The sequence below is a fragment of the Protopterus annectens genome, chromosome 6.part0 (genome assembly GCF_019279795.1).
Source record: "Protopterus annectens isolate FY-2018-M chromosome 6.part0, PAN1.0, whole genome shotgun sequence".
NCBI lineage: Eukaryota > Metazoa > Chordata > Ceratodontiformes > Protopteridae > Protopterus > Protopterus annectens.
Window position 1 is genome coordinate 704,150,117 of NC_056737.1, and position 21,740 is coordinate 704,171,856.

At 38.9% G+C, this 21,740-nt stretch overlaps 1 protein-coding gene across 1 annotated transcript in view; it reads right to left on the reverse strand.

Moving 5' to 3' along the window:
* The window catches only part of SYNE2 (spectrin repeat containing nuclear envelope protein 2), a 3,814,665-nt gene that overhangs the window by 1,138,221 nt on the left and 2,654,704 nt on the right, over positions 1-21,740 (reverse strand). Inside the window, exon 88 of the mRNA XM_044073561.1 lies at positions 5,027-5,145. Within this exon, the coding sequence (XP_043929496.1) occupies positions 5,027-5,145 (119 nt within the window). The remainder of the gene's footprint in view (positions 1-5,026; positions 5,146-21,740) is intronic.

Genomic DNA, 21,740 nt, shown 5'->3' on the forward strand with positions numbered 1-21,740 from the left:
TTTAAAAAAGCATGTTGACTATAACAATCCCATGACTGTACAATGAACAGCTATCCTCTGTTTTTTTTTTTTTTCAAAGACACCATCTCAACAGATTACCCATTTTTTTTACTCAATATCATCAGTCAGAAATGGTTTCAGTATGAACCTAGCTTTCATTTTATCATGAATAATTGTCAAGCATATGTTTTTTTATTCTGTATGAAAACAAAATGCCAGTAGAAGAGTCCACATGGCCCATCATCTCTATTGGTTTACAATTAGGTGACTGAACTGCAGTTGACTGAAACTCACATGGTTTCAAGCATTTTGACTGAAAAGCAGTTTACATGAAAACAAACATGAATGAAACCTCATTTCACTGGATCACAAATGATAGAAGACATTTTATATAACAAAATATACCATAAAAATATATTAACTCCATGGTCACACAATCACTGAAAAAAGAAAAAAAAAACACCATGCATAGTAAATCAGAGTTGGTACACAAATGCAAACATCTATTCATTTGGGGGGCCCAACATGACAAGGAGGCACTGTCAATCCACACACAGTCTTCCAGACTCACTTCGCTAGCAAATTATATACATAGGAATGACACTATCTCATACTGCATATACACTTCGACATTTTTCTGTCACTGGTGATTCAGTGAAATAAGGTTTTGGTCAAATAAGGTTTCATTCAAATGAGGTTTCATTTAGGTGGCTTTTCAGTCAAATCGTTTCAACCGTGTGAGTTTCAGTCAACTTCAGTTCTAACAAATGATAGTAAACCATCTCTATTCCAATACAGCAACTAGTCCAAAAGCATCTCTCCCTCTGATACGCTCTTACCTTTGTTTGTGGCTTACCTTCTGTAGCAGCACAGTGCACAACCTACTCTGGTAGATAATTCCAGACTCCCATCCCTTCTCTTGCTAATGACTTATGTCTCATTTTTGTTTTGAAGCTAGCAACCTTAACCTTTTTTACTACTTGCTGTATTCTTTCTCCTCAGTACGACGCTCTCTTTTTTCTCTTTCTTCAGTTTCACCATTTTGATAAATAACACTAAAAAGGGAGACACGTTTTCCATAGAGGGAACCTCTACATTATGGAACTGTCTCCCAAAAGATATTAGACATTCTATGAAGTTGGTCAGTATTTACATCCAAACATGGCATTAAGGTTGTGACCCTCAGATATGGTGACAGCCTGAATGAGTCTTCAGGTCTAAACACAGGTTTAACAGGACTCAATAATCTATGTCCACATTATATTTGTCTGACCATTTTCTCCTTCAGAAGATACAAGCAAAAGGTTTCAAGATGACTTTAACATACTTCATAACCTATTCATTGACCAGTGTTGTCCTGCTGTACACCCCATTCACCAGACTGTTGTAAAATTCTGTTATAAGCTAAGCCACCTTTATTGAAACTACCTCAGATATGACAGATCTTGAAGCAGCATACACAGCTTATACGTACATTTTAGAGTAACAGACAGCTTTTCTATTCTGTGTTTCCCATTATTGTTAGGAACAGACTATGAATTTGTCATTTTTTTTTTCTAAAATGGAACTCTGATAAGAAATCACAACCATGTCAGCCAAACAGTTTAATGTGCTAATCCCTAAGAAACAAGGCAAATTAAACCTTTTCACAACATATAGGTAGCATATCTTAGAATCCCCATACAAATGAAATAATGTCAGAAGGCTAGTTGTCTCACTTTGGATAGATGTAAAAAAATGGTTGTTGCAGATCAGCATTGTGAGCATTATATAAACTCAGACCATCTAAGGAAGATTTATGCAGGCAAGCATCCTCTTTTAGATGCTGGTAACTGAGTCAGAACACTGACTGTCTGCCTTCAGCACATCATTAAAAGGAGCAGGAGACACTCGGCATCTAGAATCCTCATCATTCTTCCAAATATGTTCTCTGGAATTGGAAAATTACCTACAGGCCAGCAAAATATTCTGTCATGAAATTTAGCTTTGATGAAGGGAATGCTTGCCATTGGATATTCTTGAAGATTATAAAAAAATTTCCTTATTAGAATCCTTACAAGGATGAGAATTAATCCACCTGATATAAATCGTCCAAATCACAAGAGGAGACAGGAAAAAGATATGTGTATTTCTTTTGATTCTGCCTTCTTGAAGATTTGTAGGTAACTGCAAAGGTTATGATCTAGGTTCCTGCTGTTTTAGTTGGGTTTACTATACCAAAATGAAATGCTCCCTTCACTAAGAAGAGCTGAGTTAAGTGGCAATGCAAAGGGCCCTATACCTGGATACCTGGCTTAAGAAAATAACTAACTTCTCTTGAAATCCCTCGATCAATTCTGATCACAGGGAACGTCAATGTAAATACCAAGGACGTTGTTGCTAAGACACAAAGGCAAAACAGAAGTCATTGAAGGAATCTGCGGTATTCTAGGAAAAGAAAGCCATTTGTACTGAAGTGCCACCTCATTTTTTTTAATTCTAAGAGATTGATCTTTATTTCTTTACCTGTCTTGTAGTTTCTATTGACAATTCTGCTCAAGTAACCCTCCCCACCTTATCTTTTTCTTCTTCTCATGGAAAAAGTGGGGAGTTAAGAAAAAAAAATAAGAAACAGAATTACTTTGTAGTATGTTTTGCATTATAGCCTACCACAACCAAAACAAGTTAAATATGAATTGTCTACAGCTCTTAGAAGAACAATAACAATGGTCAATTAGCAGGAAACACTATGCAGATAAAATTACTCCATTATGTACTTGTATATGAGGCATTCAAAGCAAAAGCAGGAAAGGTACAGTCATTTGAGAAATTCATCCAACAGATGCTGCATATGATCACCACTGCAGCAGAATTCCTGACATACTGGGATTAGCCACAGGAGAACGTCAACTGGTGTGGCCAAACTCCCAGAGCTCTGTGGACATCTGGGCAGGAGCTGTCTCCTCTATATGTAAGGATGCATGCTTACATGTCAGTTAAGACAGACAGTCCACCTGTTAAATCTTATGTTCTGTTTTATTACAGGCATATGTACACCATGGCATGAAAGTTTGCAGATGATTGGTCTGGTGACAGCTGACTGCAGAGGTCCATGAGATTTCCAGGAACACACAAATGCTTTGTTAGGAAATTACTTATTTTTTACATGTCTGTTGTACTACTGGTTACTTCTGTTGGTGATATTTCCAAGGAAACCTGTCTGATTCTTCAGATATGGCTTGTACAGCTCTGAAAAGCCTATGATTATGAGAGTCAGATTTTGTATAAAGATTCATAGTCTATGTAACTTGTTTGCTTGGGAGGTTATTATCTTTCAGTTATCCACCAAATTTGTAAGGAATTTACTGGGAACACCAAGAGAAGCAAAGAGATCATACTTTAAGCATGGCTGAGGCAGAAACAATTGAAAGCCATTGTGCAGGCATATAAACATTTACCAGTCTCTTCACGGAAGTCTCCTACCCAAGGGAAGACGCATAAAAATGCACTACTAGAAGGATGTCTAGGTAGACAGGCTCTGAAAAGGGATACTAAAGATTAAAATGCTGTACTTCCTGATGGTAAGACCTGTTTGCAGCCCTGTGAAACATCAATCTCCCACAAATCCTTTGAATATCATGTCAGCATACAACATGGGAGACATGTAGGACAGAGGGGTTGATACAGATGAAGTTTGCCATTAATCAGCTGTAAGCTTGACTTGACAGTGTTAAGCTTATTTGAAGATGCTCAGCAGGATGTTCTTAATATGTTCTTTGTGGGACCCCCCCCCCCAGTTGTCTCATTCTGAGAGCAAAAACAATCTGTCTGAACTGAAAAAAAAAACTGTAAGCAGATATGTGCAATTAAGTCCTTAATTAAAGCATTTTAGAAAAAAATCTCTTATTTTTTTTTTCTTTCTGTGTTTTCTACTTTACCCTTCTCCATTAGTCAGGTGAATAAAATGAAGTCCAAGGGACCAGAGTCCGTCAATGAACAAGAAAAGTACAGACAATAAACAATGCAGATATTGGGTAAATGACAATATGTCAATGCAATAAAGGGAGCAATTACTAAAATTAAAATCAGTACACAAAATCAAAATGGGAAAATATGGTACCATCAAGGATTTCAATGACATACCCCAAAACACATACCAGCTGAATCTTCCTGCAGGTGCTTTAGGGGCAACATTTAACAAAAAATACATTAGTAACGTAACAGATCCATCCTCCATCCACAACCCCCTTCCCATTTTTATACATTGGGTCAGAGTGTCACTTCAACAGAGACAATCTTCTAGAGCCAATGTTTATACCGCCTAGTGATATTACCTTATAATTCTTTGTCACAATGGCTCCTCATCCAGTGCTCTGCATATTATTTGCAAATTGATTAAATGAAACCAACATACTACTTTAAATATTAAATGATTTCATTTTGGTTAAATGTTTTCTGCTAGTGTATTCTGGATATGTAAAACTAACATACTGTTTACACTGTCTCTGCTTTTGTTTTATTGTATGAACATAAGCTCATAAAGCATATATCCTGCTAGGCACACACGTAAATAACTGGTAGAAACCTAACCTATATTGTGCTTTGTAATATCTGTATGTCATACTATTGTCCTGTTGAATTTTTATACCATTGTATGTATTAGAAATTTAGCTTTAATATATTATAAATTATAAGTGAATTGACATTCAGATATAAATATTGTAAAAACAAGGATGTATGATGTATGTATTAACTGTCTTCTACTGTTCTATATTTTTATGAGCCCAAATCATGGTTGAAAAGGGTCATCTGATGAAGTCACCCATCTGGTCATCAAACAGCAACTAAATAAATAAATGACTCCGTATGTGTTATTTATCTTGCCGTTTTTGATGTTTATATAGCCAACAGTTATATTTGGAAGGTAAAAGATAAAACAGCAATACAGATAACTTTATTCTCATTAGAAACATGCTCATAATGTGCTACATTGATGTTAATCTGCATTTAGAAAGCCATGTCATGGAGACAGAATATGTGTCCTTACTCTGAGGATAAGAGATGAGTGCCTGATGTTCCCTGCTGGTACTGTTTCCACATTCTCTCCCCATGTTGCACAATATAGACAGTCAGGTCTCTTTGTTCATGCAGCTCCTTTTCAAGTTCCTGTAAATAAGTAACACAGAAATATATTACTGAATGGCCCCACACCTGCAACACTAAATTACTATCTTATACTTATGTGGACTGTAAATTAATTTCTTAAGTCTATTAAATTGCCAATTAATTTATAACTTTGATGAACAGAGGAAAATAATAAAGGTTATACTTTATTTTCTTCCATTTTACAGAACTCCATGTAGTTAGCAGTTAATGAAATAGGCAGTTCTAGTCTACTTAAATGGAGTTTACCAGCAGCATATTATTCCAAGTCAAAGGTCATCTCAAACTTTGACTCTATAAGCCATAGCTCACACACTGACTGTCTATACATATAGGCATTGCATCAAAATTGTTAATTAAAATGTAAACTTTTTGGTGTTAGAATAAATGACTGCTACTGCAAAACTATGAATAATTTATTTGCATTTTTCTTTGTAGTATGTGGCTAATGCATTCTTTTGAAAGGAGAGAGAAAACTCAATGATAGTTTTAAATCTGTCAAATCTGTCAAAAAATAAAAAGTGACTCAGGATAGCGTACAGTTGTTTTTACTACACTTAACAGACCTAAAATAATAAATTATACGTTTGGGTTTACCCACTTTATGTATCTCTTTTATTGGTGGTGTATTCCTTGCTAGAAACTGCAAAAAGCTTGAGCTTGTTAAATACTTCTACAGATTCCACAAGTATCCCTATTATATCTCAGACTGTTTCACATTCTCTTCAGTGCTTTGGCCCAGAATTCCCTATGGGAAGAGTATTTATGAAAGGCAAATAGATATTCCTAGTTAGTGTAATGTACCAGTGTTACATGTTCTTGGAAATATACATACATGTGTAACGTGTCTAAAACCATAAGCATATTAGAAAAGATTCTTTCTTATTTTTATTAACAAAAATGAAAATTTGCAATAAATTAAGACCTAAGTTTATTAGTGCAAAGAAATATATATCCTTGTTTTTTACTACTTAAAAAAATATCCAAAATAAAACAGTAAGTAGTTAATTTTCTACCTAACAGTGAAAATCATACTATACAAATAAGATAAGAAACCTCTTGGTAAAATGTAAGTTACTTTGCAACCAGCAAGAAAAATAAATAAAATGTCTTGCTATTTAGTAACAGCTCCCTTCACAGACAGCAATCCATTTTATGTACTACAATTACAAAAATGAAAATCCTGACAATAAAATATTTTATTAGCAAGCAAGTGCTACAGAACATGCAAAAACATTACTGTGTTGAAAACATAACAGTATATACCTGGTGCCAAAATGGGTTTTGTTTCCAATAACAAATGAGAAATGTTGGCTAGTAGGAATAATATAAAGAGGCATGCCAGCATTCAACCACAATAAAGAATGGACTTAGAAGAAGCAGTGAATATCTGCAACAGTTATGCAAAGAAAGCACTCCTAGCAAATCTGATCATTACTGTCCATATAGCAACATTCTAAATTACTTATGCATAAATATAGGAATCAATAGGCCTTAACTGGTTGGTGACAAGGACATGTACTGCTACAGTGATTTCTCCATGAAGATAGTTTAGTTGTGTCTAAGAATATAATCATAGTATATCCAAGAAAAGTAACTGCAACAGCAGATCATAACTACTTGATGATCACATCTTACCTGTGTCACATGAGCAGTAGCGGAATCTCTATAAAAAGCCTTAGCTGGTTCTGTACCAAGGTTCCTTAGAACCTCCACAGGTGCGTGAGACACTCATATGTAGTCACTGTCGCTATAGTAACAGTTCCAATAAATGTGTACAAATTGCTCAAGGTGGATAGAAGGAAGGTAATTTTACTGTTGTACTAACCTCTCCTTAAAGACTTATTGTTATGGTAGCTATTCTTACACAGAATTGTATGGTCTTCAGGGAGGGTCACTATAAAAATAAATCATAACATTTGTATAGATTATTACTAATACTACCATACACATGGGAGGGGGATGTTGTAGGGTTTCCAGCAAAACAGACATGTGCCAAATCCTGACTTACCAGTACACTCTGTAGATGATTTGTAGTGGTTGGTAAAAATATAGATCGCACGACAGCTTTAAAAATGTCTTGGTGCATCTTGCGCTAAAAATGTTCTGAAATGTGCTGCTGATGTTCATACCATGGTGGAATATACTATTACAGTGCCTTAAAGAAGCTCATTATAACTACCATAATAAAAAAAACAATACACTGGGAATTATCTTGATAATGTGTCCTTAGTGACTGGTATCACTTCTCTTTCTTTCTTCAATAAAGCATCTGACCAATCTTCCTGACATCTTATAATCAACAACTGAGTTATCTATGGGCATCCAGAAGTTACAAATGATACAACTTTAGGCATGAAAGAGTGATTAGTTTTAAGTGGCACACTTCCATTACAGAAAACCAGATAAGATGAGTTACACATTAGGGGCAGTGATGCTGAGAATCATTTACAGATATTGTTAAAACAGCCTTACTGGAAATGTATTTAACTCCTCTGATTTTGTGGGCACGAAAGGGGAGTAACATCAGTTTCTCCATCATAAAATTCATATCCCACAGAGGAGAAATATGTCTATTTTTGAAGGTCTCAAGTACATATCTCCTTCAAGGAAAGTTTTCGGCAGATAGATGTAATGCAACCTGAGGAGAAGTTCATTGGTATGCAAGCAGATATTTTTGATTCATGTACTTTGCTGAATGGCCATGTTAAGAAGGAATCAAATATATTGTTTAAATAATCTAACAACCTATGGATGGCACAATGTAAAGGATCCATTTATTCTCAAGCAGTCCAGGAAGCATTTTTTTTTTTTTTTACTTTTAAAATATATGATTTTGTTGTATTAGGTTTCTTGGCCTTCACTGGGGTATGCAACACTTGAGATGGAAAGGGAATTATAGTAAATAATTAAAATTCCATCTTCTAAGCTGATACACTCCTTGTTCAGCCGTTATTATTTAAGTAATGATTTGTGCAGCGGTAACAGCCATGGTGGGTAGAAGAGAATATATTGGTTTCACTGTCCAAGAGGGAGCTATGAGGACCAGAGTGACCTTTGCTTTGCTTTGAGAAGCAGTTTCTGCTGCAGAAGAAAAGCATACGATAAGATTGTAGTTCACTGGAAGAAGTAAGGAACTGTCTTTCACAATGTACTGTGGGAAATGAGGAGAAAAATGCTTTGACATAATTATTACGATGCAACAACCTGCTCATCAGTCCACAGGACATCAAAGGCAGATGGAAGGAGCATTTCCAGTGGCTTCTGAATGAAGAAAACTCCAGAGAAACTGTACTGCCCCAGAAACACCTTACAATGAGAGAGGTGGAGGAGCCCACCCTAGAAAAAGTAAGAACAACACGAAGGAAAATGAAGTAAAAAAAAGCAGCAGGCTCAGATGAGGTCACAGCAGATATGATAAAGATGGTGGATGAGACAGGGGAGAAATGGCTCCTGAGGGCACCCATAGCAGTGTGGACAGAAAGGCATACCCCAGATGACTGGAGGATAAGCATACTCATGCCAGTGTACAAGAACAAAGGGGACATTTACAACTGTGGGCAGTGCAGAGGCATCAAACTCTATCATATTGCATGAAAGTTCTGGAGACCGTGACTGATAAATGGATACGCAGACTAGTAGAATGCAACATGGGAGATAAGCAGTTTGGATTCAGATCAGGATGCAGCACAACTGACCCAATGTTTGTAGTGAGACAGATAGCTGAGAAAAAGCTAGAGATGAGGAAAAAGTCCAACTGGACATTTCTAGACTTGGAAAAAAGCATATGACAAGGTTTCAAGAAAGCTGATCTGGGCAGTATTGTGGTGGTTCTAAGTCCCAGAAACATTGGCAGAAATAGTGCAGATTATGTACAAGGACCCAATGACTCAACTACAAACAGTGTTTGGCCTCACACAGGGGTTCCCAGTGGGAGTGGGTGTACACCAGGGTTCAGCTCTGAGCCCACAGCTGCTCATATTGGAGATGGACTACCTTAGTAAACAGGTTGGAGGGGCAGATCAACAAAGTTACTTTATGCAGACGATGTGGCATTACAGGCAAAGTCTGAGCAAGAACTTCACAAAGGATAAGAGAATGGAATGCAAAACTGAAGGCAAATGGGATGAAACTAAGCACAAATAAGATGGTGGTAATGGCAGCAAACTGGGGAAATCAGAAGAAGCTGAGAAATGACATAGAAGAGAAATAGTGGAATAGGTAAACAGCTTCAGGTATCTGGGAAGGGAAGTCTGAATGAGGAGGTCAAAGCTACAATCAGAGGGGCTACAGCCAACTGGCATAGAGTCTCAGGTGTAGTCTATGACAGGAGAATGCCAAAGAAGCTGAAAAGTAAGGTGTACATGACAGTGGTGCGACCAGTACTACTGTATGGTACAGAAACCTGGGCAGTAAAGGGAGAGCAGATGAGAATGCTAGAGGTGATGGAAATGAAGGTTGGTAGGATGCACACTGTGGGACAGATGAAGAAATGAGGACATAAGAGCAGAAGCCAAAGTAGCTCCAATTGCAGAAAAGATCAAGAAGAACAGATTATGGTAGTTCAGACACATGTGCAGAAAAGCAAAAGACAATCTGGTGAAGAAGATTTAGGACAGACAGGAAGAAGGAAAGAGGAAATGGGGACATCCAGAAAAGAGATGGATGGATTGTATAAAAGAAGATCTGCGACACTCAGACATGAGTGTTGAAGAAGGTAGGAGTGTGGCACTGAATCAGGAGAGATGGAAACAGTTAACACAATACCCCAAACCCATGTAGAAAATGAGAAAAAGGAAGCTGATGATGATGATGAATTATTGTGATGGGTAGCAAAAAGATCTACTTCTAAAAGATCCCAAGAATGGATAACAGCTTGAAAAATACATGAAATGAACTTCCATTCATAAGCCAATGTCATTTTCTTGCTCAGGGAGTTTTTCAACTGATCTTGCAAACCTGAAACACGAAATACAGACAGATAGAGGCTAAGTTGTAAGAATGTCTCTGCCTTGATTCTCTTAAACAGCTAAAAAGATGTGGTGCTCCATTGTTTGTTTATAGGACATAACTGCAGAACTGTTTTCAGGGATCTTGATGAACCACTGCCCTGAGAATTGTCACTGAACTGCTTTCAGTTGTTTTAAACTGATGTGAAGAGGTCGCTCTTTTTGGGGCTTATTGTCCTGCATTGGCAAGTTGCTGAAGTGGGCTGCACTAATATGTAACATACGATTTTCCCTAACATTAGTACATATAATAAGGGTTATTTAAATATGGATGACGAGAAGAAAGATCTATCAATTGCAGTCTCCCAGTACTTCCGGATAAGAAAATATCTAAACAAAAATGAGTGTATCCTAATATTAGAGAGACTGAAGGATGCCGACATTCAAAAAATTAATCATAAGAACAGGAAATGATACAAATTGTATTGATTAGCTGAACATATAAACATTTCCCAACTGAATTTTAAATATCCTACGCTATAAAAGCAGCATAAAAAAGAAAAGTACTGATATGTACCTACATAGATTCGATGCATGCATCTGATTAGATAAAAAGTCAGATCAAGTCTTAAAAAAAGAAAATTTGTAGAACACCTCTGTGCTTGCTACCCTTACAGCAGCATATGGAAACAAAAACATGTCCAACCACTAGTGTTTAAATAATTTTTAAAAGTATTTTACACACACACACACACACACACACACACACACACACACACACACACACACACACACAAATCAGGCCTTCAGAACTAATACCAGTAATTACATTCCAGTATGTTTATGTGTGTACCACATATGTGCCCTGAAACAGCTCTTATGGGAAGTTAAAATTTATACATTAAGAATAAAACATGATTACCTAAACATTTAGATCAAATTAAAAGATATTTGTTTTATAATAATCTTTAAAGAAGCATTCCTTTGTAAGTAAAACAAAATAATCACAATTATAATGAGCTATGCTTTCCTCTCAAATGAGTCATAAACACATAGTCTGTTATGAAAAAATATGTATTATGTGTTTTTTCTAGCATACTGGAAATGAAACTATTAAAATATATGAAACTGTAGAGTCTACAGGATAGATAATAATGACACTGATTTTTAAGAATGACGATCTTAATCATCATTTTTATGAGATCATTGAGTAAGAGACATTTAACACACTTGGTGAAAGGGAGATGCTGGGTAGGTCCAGGCTTTCTACGCAAGTGCTTTTTTTAGAAACTGTCTAGCTTCTGTGAAAAGATTGTGTCCTGATATGATTCAGTAATATTTCCTTTTTCATGGTGATATTGCCAAACAAAAGACTGTGTGTGACAAGGGCACACAAATTTGAGCTTTCACATCCTTAGCTAAATCTTCTGATCTCAGCCATGTCTTCCAGTGACAGCTCCTGTTATTACTACTCTAGATTTTGCACCCACTGAGTCATAACAGCATGTTAAAAGTCTGGAGATCAGCGGTTCCAGCTAATCAAAACACTTTTTTTTCCTTATAATCTGGTGTACTGTTTAAAGCAGACTGAATTTGTGATACTACTGAATTTTGTTAAGACAACATAGGAGCCAAACAAACAAACAAAAAATGATTAGCCCTAATAACTAAGGTACTTGAGGTACATACCTGTTTTCTGAAACTGTTCCCCAGCCTCCCCTCTCTACAACAAGAAGATATCCACACAGGGACTGGGACTTTCTCAGAAAAGGATGAAGAATGTCTAGCCAAACTTGTTCAGTCAGCATCCAGTTTAATATATTTGTGTCTTTATTATATGTCCTCTGGGTCTAAGGGTCTGAGGGGGATGTGCAGAGCTGTAGTAACTACAGAGGGATTAAATTGATCAGTCACAGCATGAAGTTATGGGAAAGAGTAGTGGAAGCTAGGTTAAGAAGGGAGGTGATGATTAGTGATCAGCAGTATGGTTTTATGCCAGGAAAGAGCACTACAGATGAGATGATTGCTCTGAGAGTGTTAATGGAGAAGTGCAGAGAAGGTCAGAAGGAGTTGCATTGTGTCTTTGTGGACTTAGAGAAAGCATATGACAGGGTGCCTAGAGAGGAGTTGTGGTATTGTATGAGGAAGTCGGCAGTGTCAGAGAAGTATGTAAGAGTGGTGCAGGATATGTACGATAGTAGTGTGACAGCAGTGAGGTCTGTGGTAGGAGTGACAGATGCGTTTAAGGTGGAGGTGGGATTACATCAAGGATCAGCTCTGAGCCCTTTCATATTTGCAATGGTGATGGACAGGTTGACAGATGAGATCAGACAGGAGTCCCCATGGACTATGATATTTGCAGATGACTCTGTGACCTGTAGTGAGAGTAGGGAACAGGTGGAGGTAACCCTGGAGAAGTGGAGATATGCTCTAGAGAGAAGAGGAATGAAGGTCAGCAGGACTAAGATAGAATATATGTGTGTGAATGAGAGGGAGGATAGAGGAATGCTGAGGATGCAGGGAGGAGAGGTAGTGAAGGTGGATGAGTTTAAATACTTGGGATCAACAGTTCAGAGTAATGGTGAGTGTGGAAGAGAGGTGAAGAAGAGAGTACAGGCAGGATTGAGTGGGTGGAGAAGAGTGTCAGGAGTGATTTGTAACAGACGAGTACCAGTAAGAGTGAAAGGGAATGTCTACAAGAGGGTAGTGAGACCAGCTATGTTATATGGGTTGGAGACAGTGGCATTGACAAAAAGGCAGGAGTCAGAGCTTGACTTGGCAGAGTTGAAGATGTTAAGATTTGCACTGGGTGTGACAAGGATGGACAGGATTAGGAATAAGTATATTAGAGGGTCAGCCCAGGTTGGAAGGTTTGGAGACAAAGCCAGAGAGGCAAGATTACGTTGGTTTGGAAATGTGCTGAGGAGGGATGCAGAGTATATTGGGAAAAAGATGCTAAGGATGAAGCTGCCAGGTAACAGGAAAAGAGGAAGGCCTAAGATAAGTTTATGGATGTGGTGAGAGAGGACATGCAGGTGGTTGGTGTGACAGAGCAAGATGTAAAGGACAGGAAGAAATGGAAACAGTTGATCTGCTGTGGCGACCCCTAATGGGAGCAACCGAAAGAAGAAGAAGAAGATTATATGTCCTCTGGGTATGAGTATGTGATGCTATGCTGAGCACTGTTTCTGAGGTTTCTTACATAATTAAAGAAGAATTTGTGGTTGTCCTTTGCCTGTGTGGCCATTTTACCTCATACCTAGCTTCAATTGATTTGATCAGGGACAGCATTTTTGGCACCTACAGAGTTACATTTTATTTTAAGTGAAATAAATGTTTTCTTTTATTGTAGACTGTTTATAACAGGGTTCCACCCAGGGGGTTGTCCTTAAATTTGGCACTGTATTTACTTTAGAGGGAGTGGTTGCATCTATGCAGCTATTTACATGTGCATATAATTTAGTGGTAAAGCACTCAACATGCACAGAGGGGTCATTAAGTTGGACTGAGACGTTGAATGTAGCCAGGCCACCACTCAGTTTTAGTAGATTAGATTTAGTATACTCTCTGAATATTGAGTTATTGGAGGATGCTTCTATTTTCAGTCTTATGTCGAGTTTGATTGATTTATGGTCAGATTCGACTAGGGTGGAAATTACAATTGGTAGGGAACAAAGTTGTCCCATACTAGTGAGAACCAAATTGAAAATTTTGCTGCACTTAGCTTGGGTGCAGAGTACATGGTCTGTAGAGTTTGTAATTATAAAGACCAGAAATCCCTGGGCTTACATGTTAGGGGATGTGCAACTCTCCCAGTTGATGAAAGAATAGTTGAAGTCCCCTAGAAGAATGGAGTTTGACTGAACGCATAATGACTCCATACTAATCAGCTAGCAAGAATGGGCTAAGAAAGAACACAGAAAGGATCCTATAGTTAGCTACAATGTGATAAGAGATTTTGTTAATGGTTAATTGGACATGGAAAAGTTCAGATCATTATTCTGTCTAATAAGCCTGGAGGTGAAATTTTCTTTTATGAATATAAACACCATCACTTTCAGTACCTATGTCTAATGGGGTGGGCCTGAACATGTGGTAGGTATTGACACTCTGCACTGATAAGGTGATCTCATTGGTCTTGAACCAGATCTCAGTGACAATACATATATCAGTGATTTCCAAGGTAAGGGATGCTTGTAGGGAGTGGAGTTTTTTGTTAAGGCTCCTATCATTAAGCAGCAACACCTTTATGTTATAAGGATTCTGTTTTGTTACGTACAAAGCTTTAGGAGACTCACTTCGCCTAAAAATGGCACTATAGGGGTGGACAGGGATTTAGCCAATATACCAAAGCCTTGGGGGGAAGGTACTGGACATCCCTGACAAAGTAGTTAGGACTGTATACACCTCCTCTCAGTCCGATATATACTGGATTCCTTTGAATGACATCAGAAGCTAAGCCAATTGTTGAAGTAAATATTCGTTTGATTGTACTGAGGCATCATGCTTGGTGAAAGTACAATGCTGCTCAAAGCTAGGTTCATATCTACCTCGGACACATTCCATGAGGTCCATCATGTTTCTCTTCATGTAGTCCAGAGAAGTATGTCCCAAGTCATTTACTCATGTACTATGACTATGTCACATAGTTTAAGGACCTCACCGCATGCACGATGTAGCTAACTTTGCACTTGATTGGCAAATGACCATCACCTCTCCTTGCACAGCCTGGGGACTGGCACATCGGCATGTCTCACAATGGAGTCTCCTATAAGTAGGATAGTAGAATGAGAGGAGGTTTGCCTTATGGGCTTTTGACTTCAGACAACTGACTCTTGGATGTATGTTTCATGGTAGGAGCTGCCTCTGTTGAGTGTCTGCGGGATTGCTGAGGGTACCGGTTTCTTAGGTTACATTTAGGAGGTCTTTGTGTTTAAGGAAATTTCTTTTAAGAACCTCAACATATATAGATCTATGTGCTTGGTCTGAGCTGTATACAACTGGTTTAGTGTAGTGTATTCTGGTACTGACAATCTGCTTGTTATTTGTAGCAGCTACTTGTGAAAGCTTTGCCTCCAACAATATTATGTAACTACACCTCATTGTCAGTTTGCTAAGGTTTGCAGAGACCACTTAAAGGCGTCCAGTGACTGACACTCTATAAGCTATTATGGCAGCAGGTTAAAAAGGTATTACATTTGGTCAGACACACAATGTTACGAAATGAGGTATGGCAACAAACCAAGTTGTCCCAGGACATCTTCAAGAGGTGTTAGATTGATATATTAGTGGGAGTTAAGTGGGTTGGGGAGATGAACGGGTTAAATGGAGGGAGAGATGACTGGGAGGAAATGAGGTAAGGGTGAGGAGGGGCTTAAGGGGTTTAGACAAGTGTAGCTGGGTAAGTAATCACATTTTGGTGTGAACTTGCTACTGCAAGTATTACATCCCGGACGACCAGGAGGCACTATGGGGCAGGAAGGCCTTGGACTTGTAGGAACAGGGTAAAGTTGGTAAGCAGTAAGGATCTGTGCATGGTTGCTACTTATTAGTAAATTAACAGGTTATGGAGGTTAATATACAGATTATATTATTATAGTTTGTGTGTGTGTGTTAGGCTTAGTTAAGGGAAGGTGTTGTCTGGCCAGTTTATTTGTGTCGAGTGATATGTGGTGTGCCTTGCCTGCGCATGGCTGAAGGTTTAAGTGAGGTCTGTGTTTTTTTGGTGGGGGGGGTTTGCTGTTGTTGCTGCTGATGTGTGTGATGGTTTCACCGTGGGGGGGGGGGGTGAGTCGTTTAGTCTGTGATTCATTTACTGTAATCTCTGTGTGGGGATTGGCATCCCCTCTGCTTTGGGTGTAGTGTGGCAGTCTCAGTAGGGCGTCCATTAATGGCTTCTAGATACTTGCAATCAGGCAGCTTTTGAGTGGTTTGGGAATGCTTGATATTCTGGGGGGTGGACAGTTTTATGAGAGACTTTAACATTTGTGGTGTCCTCTTTGGTTGGTTCATTGGTGGTGTAGCGTGTTACAGGCTGTGAGGGGCTTTGAATTTCATGTTGGCTTCTTTGGTGAGCCCCTTTGGTGGTTTAGTGTTTCGCGGGCTTTGTGGAGTGGATGTTTGCTCCAAGTTGTGGGGGAGGGGAATACGCGCAAGGGAAGTGCAGTGGTGGACTCAGGACACGGATTTGCAGAGTGTCCCCTTTTGAGTGGTGGGTGGGACTGGTGCCAAGTTTGCTTGATAGTTGCCATTTTGGGTGTGTGAGTGCTTGCGGGCAGGGAGGTGAGGTGCATGTGCGATTGGTTTGTTCTGCTGTCCATTCTGTTTCCCCTTTTGCTTAGTATTCATCGTTTGTTTTGTGCCCATCAAGTGGAATTCCCTTGGGTTTTGGTGAGTAGTTTCCTTTGTTGGTGCTCCACTTCAGCATGTGGCGGTGATGGGTTGGGTTTTCTGTTGGACACGTACGGTGCGGTGTGTGTGTGTGTGTGTGTGTGTGTGTGTGTGTGTGTGTGTGTGTGTGTGTGTGTGTGTGTGTGTGTGTGTGTCTGTGTGTGTGTGTGTGTATGTATGTGTGTGAGTGGTGGAGTGCATGTGCAATCTGCATTTCAGCTCAGTCAGCCAAGTGCAGACCCAGGGAACAGGCTGGCAGAATGGATGTTAGGGGATGGAGTCCGCAGGCTGCATGGGGAGCTTGGGACTGTTGTGGAGGGGGAGGGCAGAGATGGGAGGGTAGAGTGTTGAATGCACTTGGGAGGTTGACCAGACAGCCATATTCCCTCCTCCTGGAATCAAGCAAAGGTGACTTGGTGTGGTTGTAAGGGCATCCTTGAATTTTCTGATTATCAGCATTTCTGTTTTGAATGCATTGCATCTTGTGAGCAGGGAGTTGAGGAGAACAGTAGGAGCACTTGCGGCGGCTCTTGCGGATATTCTTTGGGCTGCTTGTCATGGAGTGGAGGTGACTGCTTGGTTGCCACGGATGTCAATTTTGCACCAAGCAGGGGCTGTGGAGTTGGTCAGTCAGTGTGATGTGGTGCTACAGGGCTTTGCTGGCCTTTTTTTCCCCATGATTTTACTTTGCATAGCATATGGAAATTCACTGAGACTTTTGTCGGAGGTCGAGTGTGGAATTTTCTTCAGACTGCCTTTGCTTATGATTGGGTTGTTGTTATGGTGAAACAAAGACACCTGAGAGTGGCGGGGTGGGCGACTGTTAAAGCTATTAGCGCATATGCGCAGGAAGCCATCCCAGCTGGTGAGGGGGAAGGTTTTCCAACTGTCAGGCACCTTTGTTTCATTATCTTGGTCCTGTGCAGTAAATGGTGTTTTTTTCTAATTACACTTCACTAGTGGCCTGTGTTTCTTTTGACAGTGAAGCCACTAAGCTTTCTTCAGCCAGGCATGAGGCGATGGTGTTAGTTTTGTTCCCCTTTTCTTTTTCAAACGAGTCCTAATATTTTAGTTGCACGCTGTGTAGCCCTCAGTATCCCACATCTTATGTTATAGCAGTGAGGTAGCTAGACACATCCCGGTTACACTTAGACTTCATATTCTTACGTGGATCCCCTTTTAATATTTTAAAATGTAAGCATCTTTCTACGCTTTCATCATAAAGAATGATCAAATAAAGGACAAAATTTAAAAAAAAAAAAGTTTTTCCAGAGCTCTCACTCGCTCTAATAGGTTGAGAGACACATACCTCTCAACTGTACAGATCTTCGCAGATCTAGATTTTGTCTCATAGGTTGTCCATTTTCATAAAATGGTGTTTTTTCCAGCAATCATTCAAGATTTAAGTCACAAAATTATGACAGGTGTCTGAGTTCAGACTTCATACTCTCGAGAAAATTCATGCTAAGGCAAAACCTAGTATTGTCACTTTGTAAGTCTGTAAGAGTAATATTTAAAAATTGTCCCTAGTTTTGAGCCGTTGTCCCCCCATTACTTATGACTTGGGCCAGATTTCTTGCTCTAACAGGTTGAAAGGTATGGTCGTACTAACGTTTGTTGCTTTACTTTGGGTGGGTGATAAAGTTTAGTATGTGGTCCATTTTTGAACTTGTGAGGAGAATGGATTAAGGGAAGAAAAGTCAGCTCACACCTTTCATCTGCATGACATGTGGGGTGGATGGGGGTGTTCAATTCTGGATCAAATAACTGTCAAATGCTTTATTTATAATTTCAATTAGTGGAGTATCTACTGAGGCATGCATCTGCATAACCTGTCACGGTTGATATACTCCCATCCTGAGACACCATTTCTGATTTGTTAATGTTTGTTATTTTCAACAATATTAATTTTTCCGCACATGGTGTCTGATATACAGGGTTTTTAAGGAGTCATTCTTTTACTCGGTCTCAAATTCTTCTTGCAAGCGAATGCAGGGTTATGAGGGATATGAAGGCAGCCCTGGCACTTTCTCCCTAATTTACTGTTTGATCTTCTATGGCAGGGTGATTCAGGGGAGGGGATGTTACCCATAGTGTTTGGGAAGGTGTGTGGTTGGTCAAAATTAGCTATCCCCACTGGGATTTGTCACAGTTAAATTAAGATGTCTGGGACAAATTTGTGGTTTTCCATCCACTCATCAAGGTTATGTTTGACGTGGGCAACACCATTCTATGTTTGATGTGTATGGGGTGCCTATTTCAGAGGTGAGGCAGTCTCTAGGAGATACACCTGTCTCCTCAGCAGTTGGTGTTAATGTCATATATGACATTTAAGCCCTCTGGTACTATGAGAGGAGTTAGACTTACGGATATGGAGCATCTCTATTAGAACAGGGTCTCAGATTGCCTTGTAGGCATGTGACAGATCACCTCTGAGCAATCTGTATGATAGTGATTAGAGTGATAGTGATTTGAGCATATCCACCCAGGGGCCCCATTTTGAGAGCCTTATTATAGCCAAGTTGCCTTAGTTACCACAGAAGGTCAGGATGTGATTGGATATGATATTTTTTGGTAAGCTTGACTGGGTCATCATCGTAGGCTACTGTAACTTTGGGACATATTATTTATGACGAGGAAAGCTAAGAGCATGTGATATCTACAAGCTTTACAATTTTCATGACAGCAAGGTGCTTAATTTGTTTTCTTTTGCAGATGGTACAGACTTTCTTGCAGAGATGGTGAAGGACATGGATTGTATCAGCTGGAGGGCCTAAGGAAGTGGATAGGATAGAGGATGCTGCTGTTGGAGGTTCTGGAGTTTGGCTTGGAAAGCAGTGAGGTTGTAGGTAATGACATGATTCCAGGTGCTCTTTCATGCGAGTAAGTTTGTATGGTTTAAGATTACTGTGGCTTCAGGGGTGCTTGAGGCAATTTAAGGGCATGGTACAGCGGGTGTTTAGTTAGTAGTAAAGAGAATTTTGGGATAGTTAAGGGACAAATGGTCTGTAGAGTAAGAATGTGTTCAAATAAAGATTTGGTGACATCCGAGATAGATAAGCTGGTTGATATGTTTACAGCTAGGGGTTACCCTAAGAAATTTGTAATGGATATTAAGGAACAAGTGGTTAGGGAATGGGGTTTGAGGTTCAAACCTTTACTCGGGACCACTGAAATTCCATCAGTAGAAGGTTGTAGTACTATTATTGATTACACCAAATCTATGGTGTTAACTGAGGGTAAAACATCTTCCCAAGTAAGGAATGTTATTATGAACAATTGGACAATTTTCAAGTCCAACCACGAAATATGGTCTATAGTTGGTAATCAACCCTCTTTTACTTATAAAGTTAATAGGAATTTAAAAAGTTTATTTGAGAATCATGGTAAAGTTTGGAAAGATAACAATAGGGGGACTACAACATGTGGTAATTGTGATTATTGCAAATACATATTAAAAACTCCTACATTATTGCTGGGACCCAATAATACTGAGGTGACGCTTAGTGTAGGGACTTGCAACACTCCAGGAGTTGTTTATTTAGCTTTGTGTCAACTTTGTAAAAATGATTATGTAGGAAAAACCGAAAGAAAGTTACGTAGGAGGATATATGAACATCTATACAGTATCTCTAGGAATGATGAGAAAAATGCATTATCCAAACATATTCAAACATTTCCTGACCATAAATTTCAGTTTGGTATTCTTGAAGTGGTAGGAAAGGATGTTAGAGGTGGGGACTGGACCAATAATCTTTTAAGGGCAGAGGTTAAGTGGCAATTAGAACTGAATGCCACAGTTTATCCTGGATTAAATGATCATATCAGTATCAAACCAGAGCTCAAGTATAGAGCCTATAAATTATGATTAACACCATGTTATAGATGTAGTTTTATCATGAACTTTTTACATTTATTATGCTCATATGTACATATCTTTTCAGGTTTTTATTCATGAGGCTTAATTTATTATATATATATATATATATATATATATATATATATATATATATATACACACATATTTTAAAATATTTTAAAATATTTTATTTTGTATAAAATTTCCCTTTTAAGATTTAATTGTATAATTGATGGAATTTTTAGGATTAATGAGTAGTTTTGGTATATATAAGAGTATGGTTCACCTTTTACTTTTGTTCTGATGAAGTCAACTGACGAAAGCGCTTAACTATTTTATGTCTGTATTTTAATAAAGTGTGGTTTGAGGTTGGAGGATATTGGCTACGTGGTGTTTTCGTTTAGAATTTTGGGGTAGAACCTAGAATGGCATGGATTTAACAGCTGAGGTTGGGTTGGTTTTGGGATCGTTGGGTAACAAGGTTTCCAGTAATTTTAACACTGCAAGTATGCAGTTAGGCATGTCAGATTTGGGTGGAGTTTTGGGGTGCATTTACACTTATCTATGCAGGTCATGGTGTTGGTAGAGGGCCCATGCTCTGACCTGGTGATGGAAAGTTGTTATGGTTCATAGGGCGTGGTAGTTATTGGTGATGTTACAGAATAGGTTAGGGTTTAGAGGGAGTACCACAAGAATCATTTATTTATGCTTGAGGGAATTTGTTAGGTAGGGTTGCTGGAAGCATTGCAGGTATGAGGGTGCTTTTGGGTATAGTGTGGGAGCAGGGTGCTTTGTTACATGGGTGATAGAGGGTTTAAGCAAGGCATGCTTTGGAGTTATGCAGAAGTTGGCCAGGTCCTATTTCTTTTACTTGTGACTAGGGTTTAGCTAGGAGTGGCTTTAGCAGGTATTGATTTGTTTTTTTTAAGGTTATGCAGATGTTAGCTGTTTCTAGCAATCAGCACCTTAATCAGGAGCATAGTATTGTGCTATCATGACTTTGGTGGGTTTTCAGTGGTTTGATGGGTTAGTTTGGGTTAAGTGGGTAGAGGGACGACACTGAATACTGTAAGATGGGTTTTCTTTGACTGGGTGCAGTTTTGAGTTCAAGGGGTTATAGTTGCTGTGGCATTTGTTATGACTATAGGTTGTTATTCCGGAAAGGTTGAGCCTTGGTTAGTGGCTTGAAGGAAATGGACTAAAGGGAATGTATTCTCTTAGAGTGGAGGTTCCAGTGTAGTACACTGGGGTCACGGGTAATCCTACTTTATTTAGTTTCATTAAGGTGTGTTTCAGTGTTGGTATGTCAAGACATGGGGTTGATGACAGGGTTCTAATATACTTTACAGATGATGGGTACACTGAATGATGTTTGGTTTAACCCTTCCCTTTATGGGAGG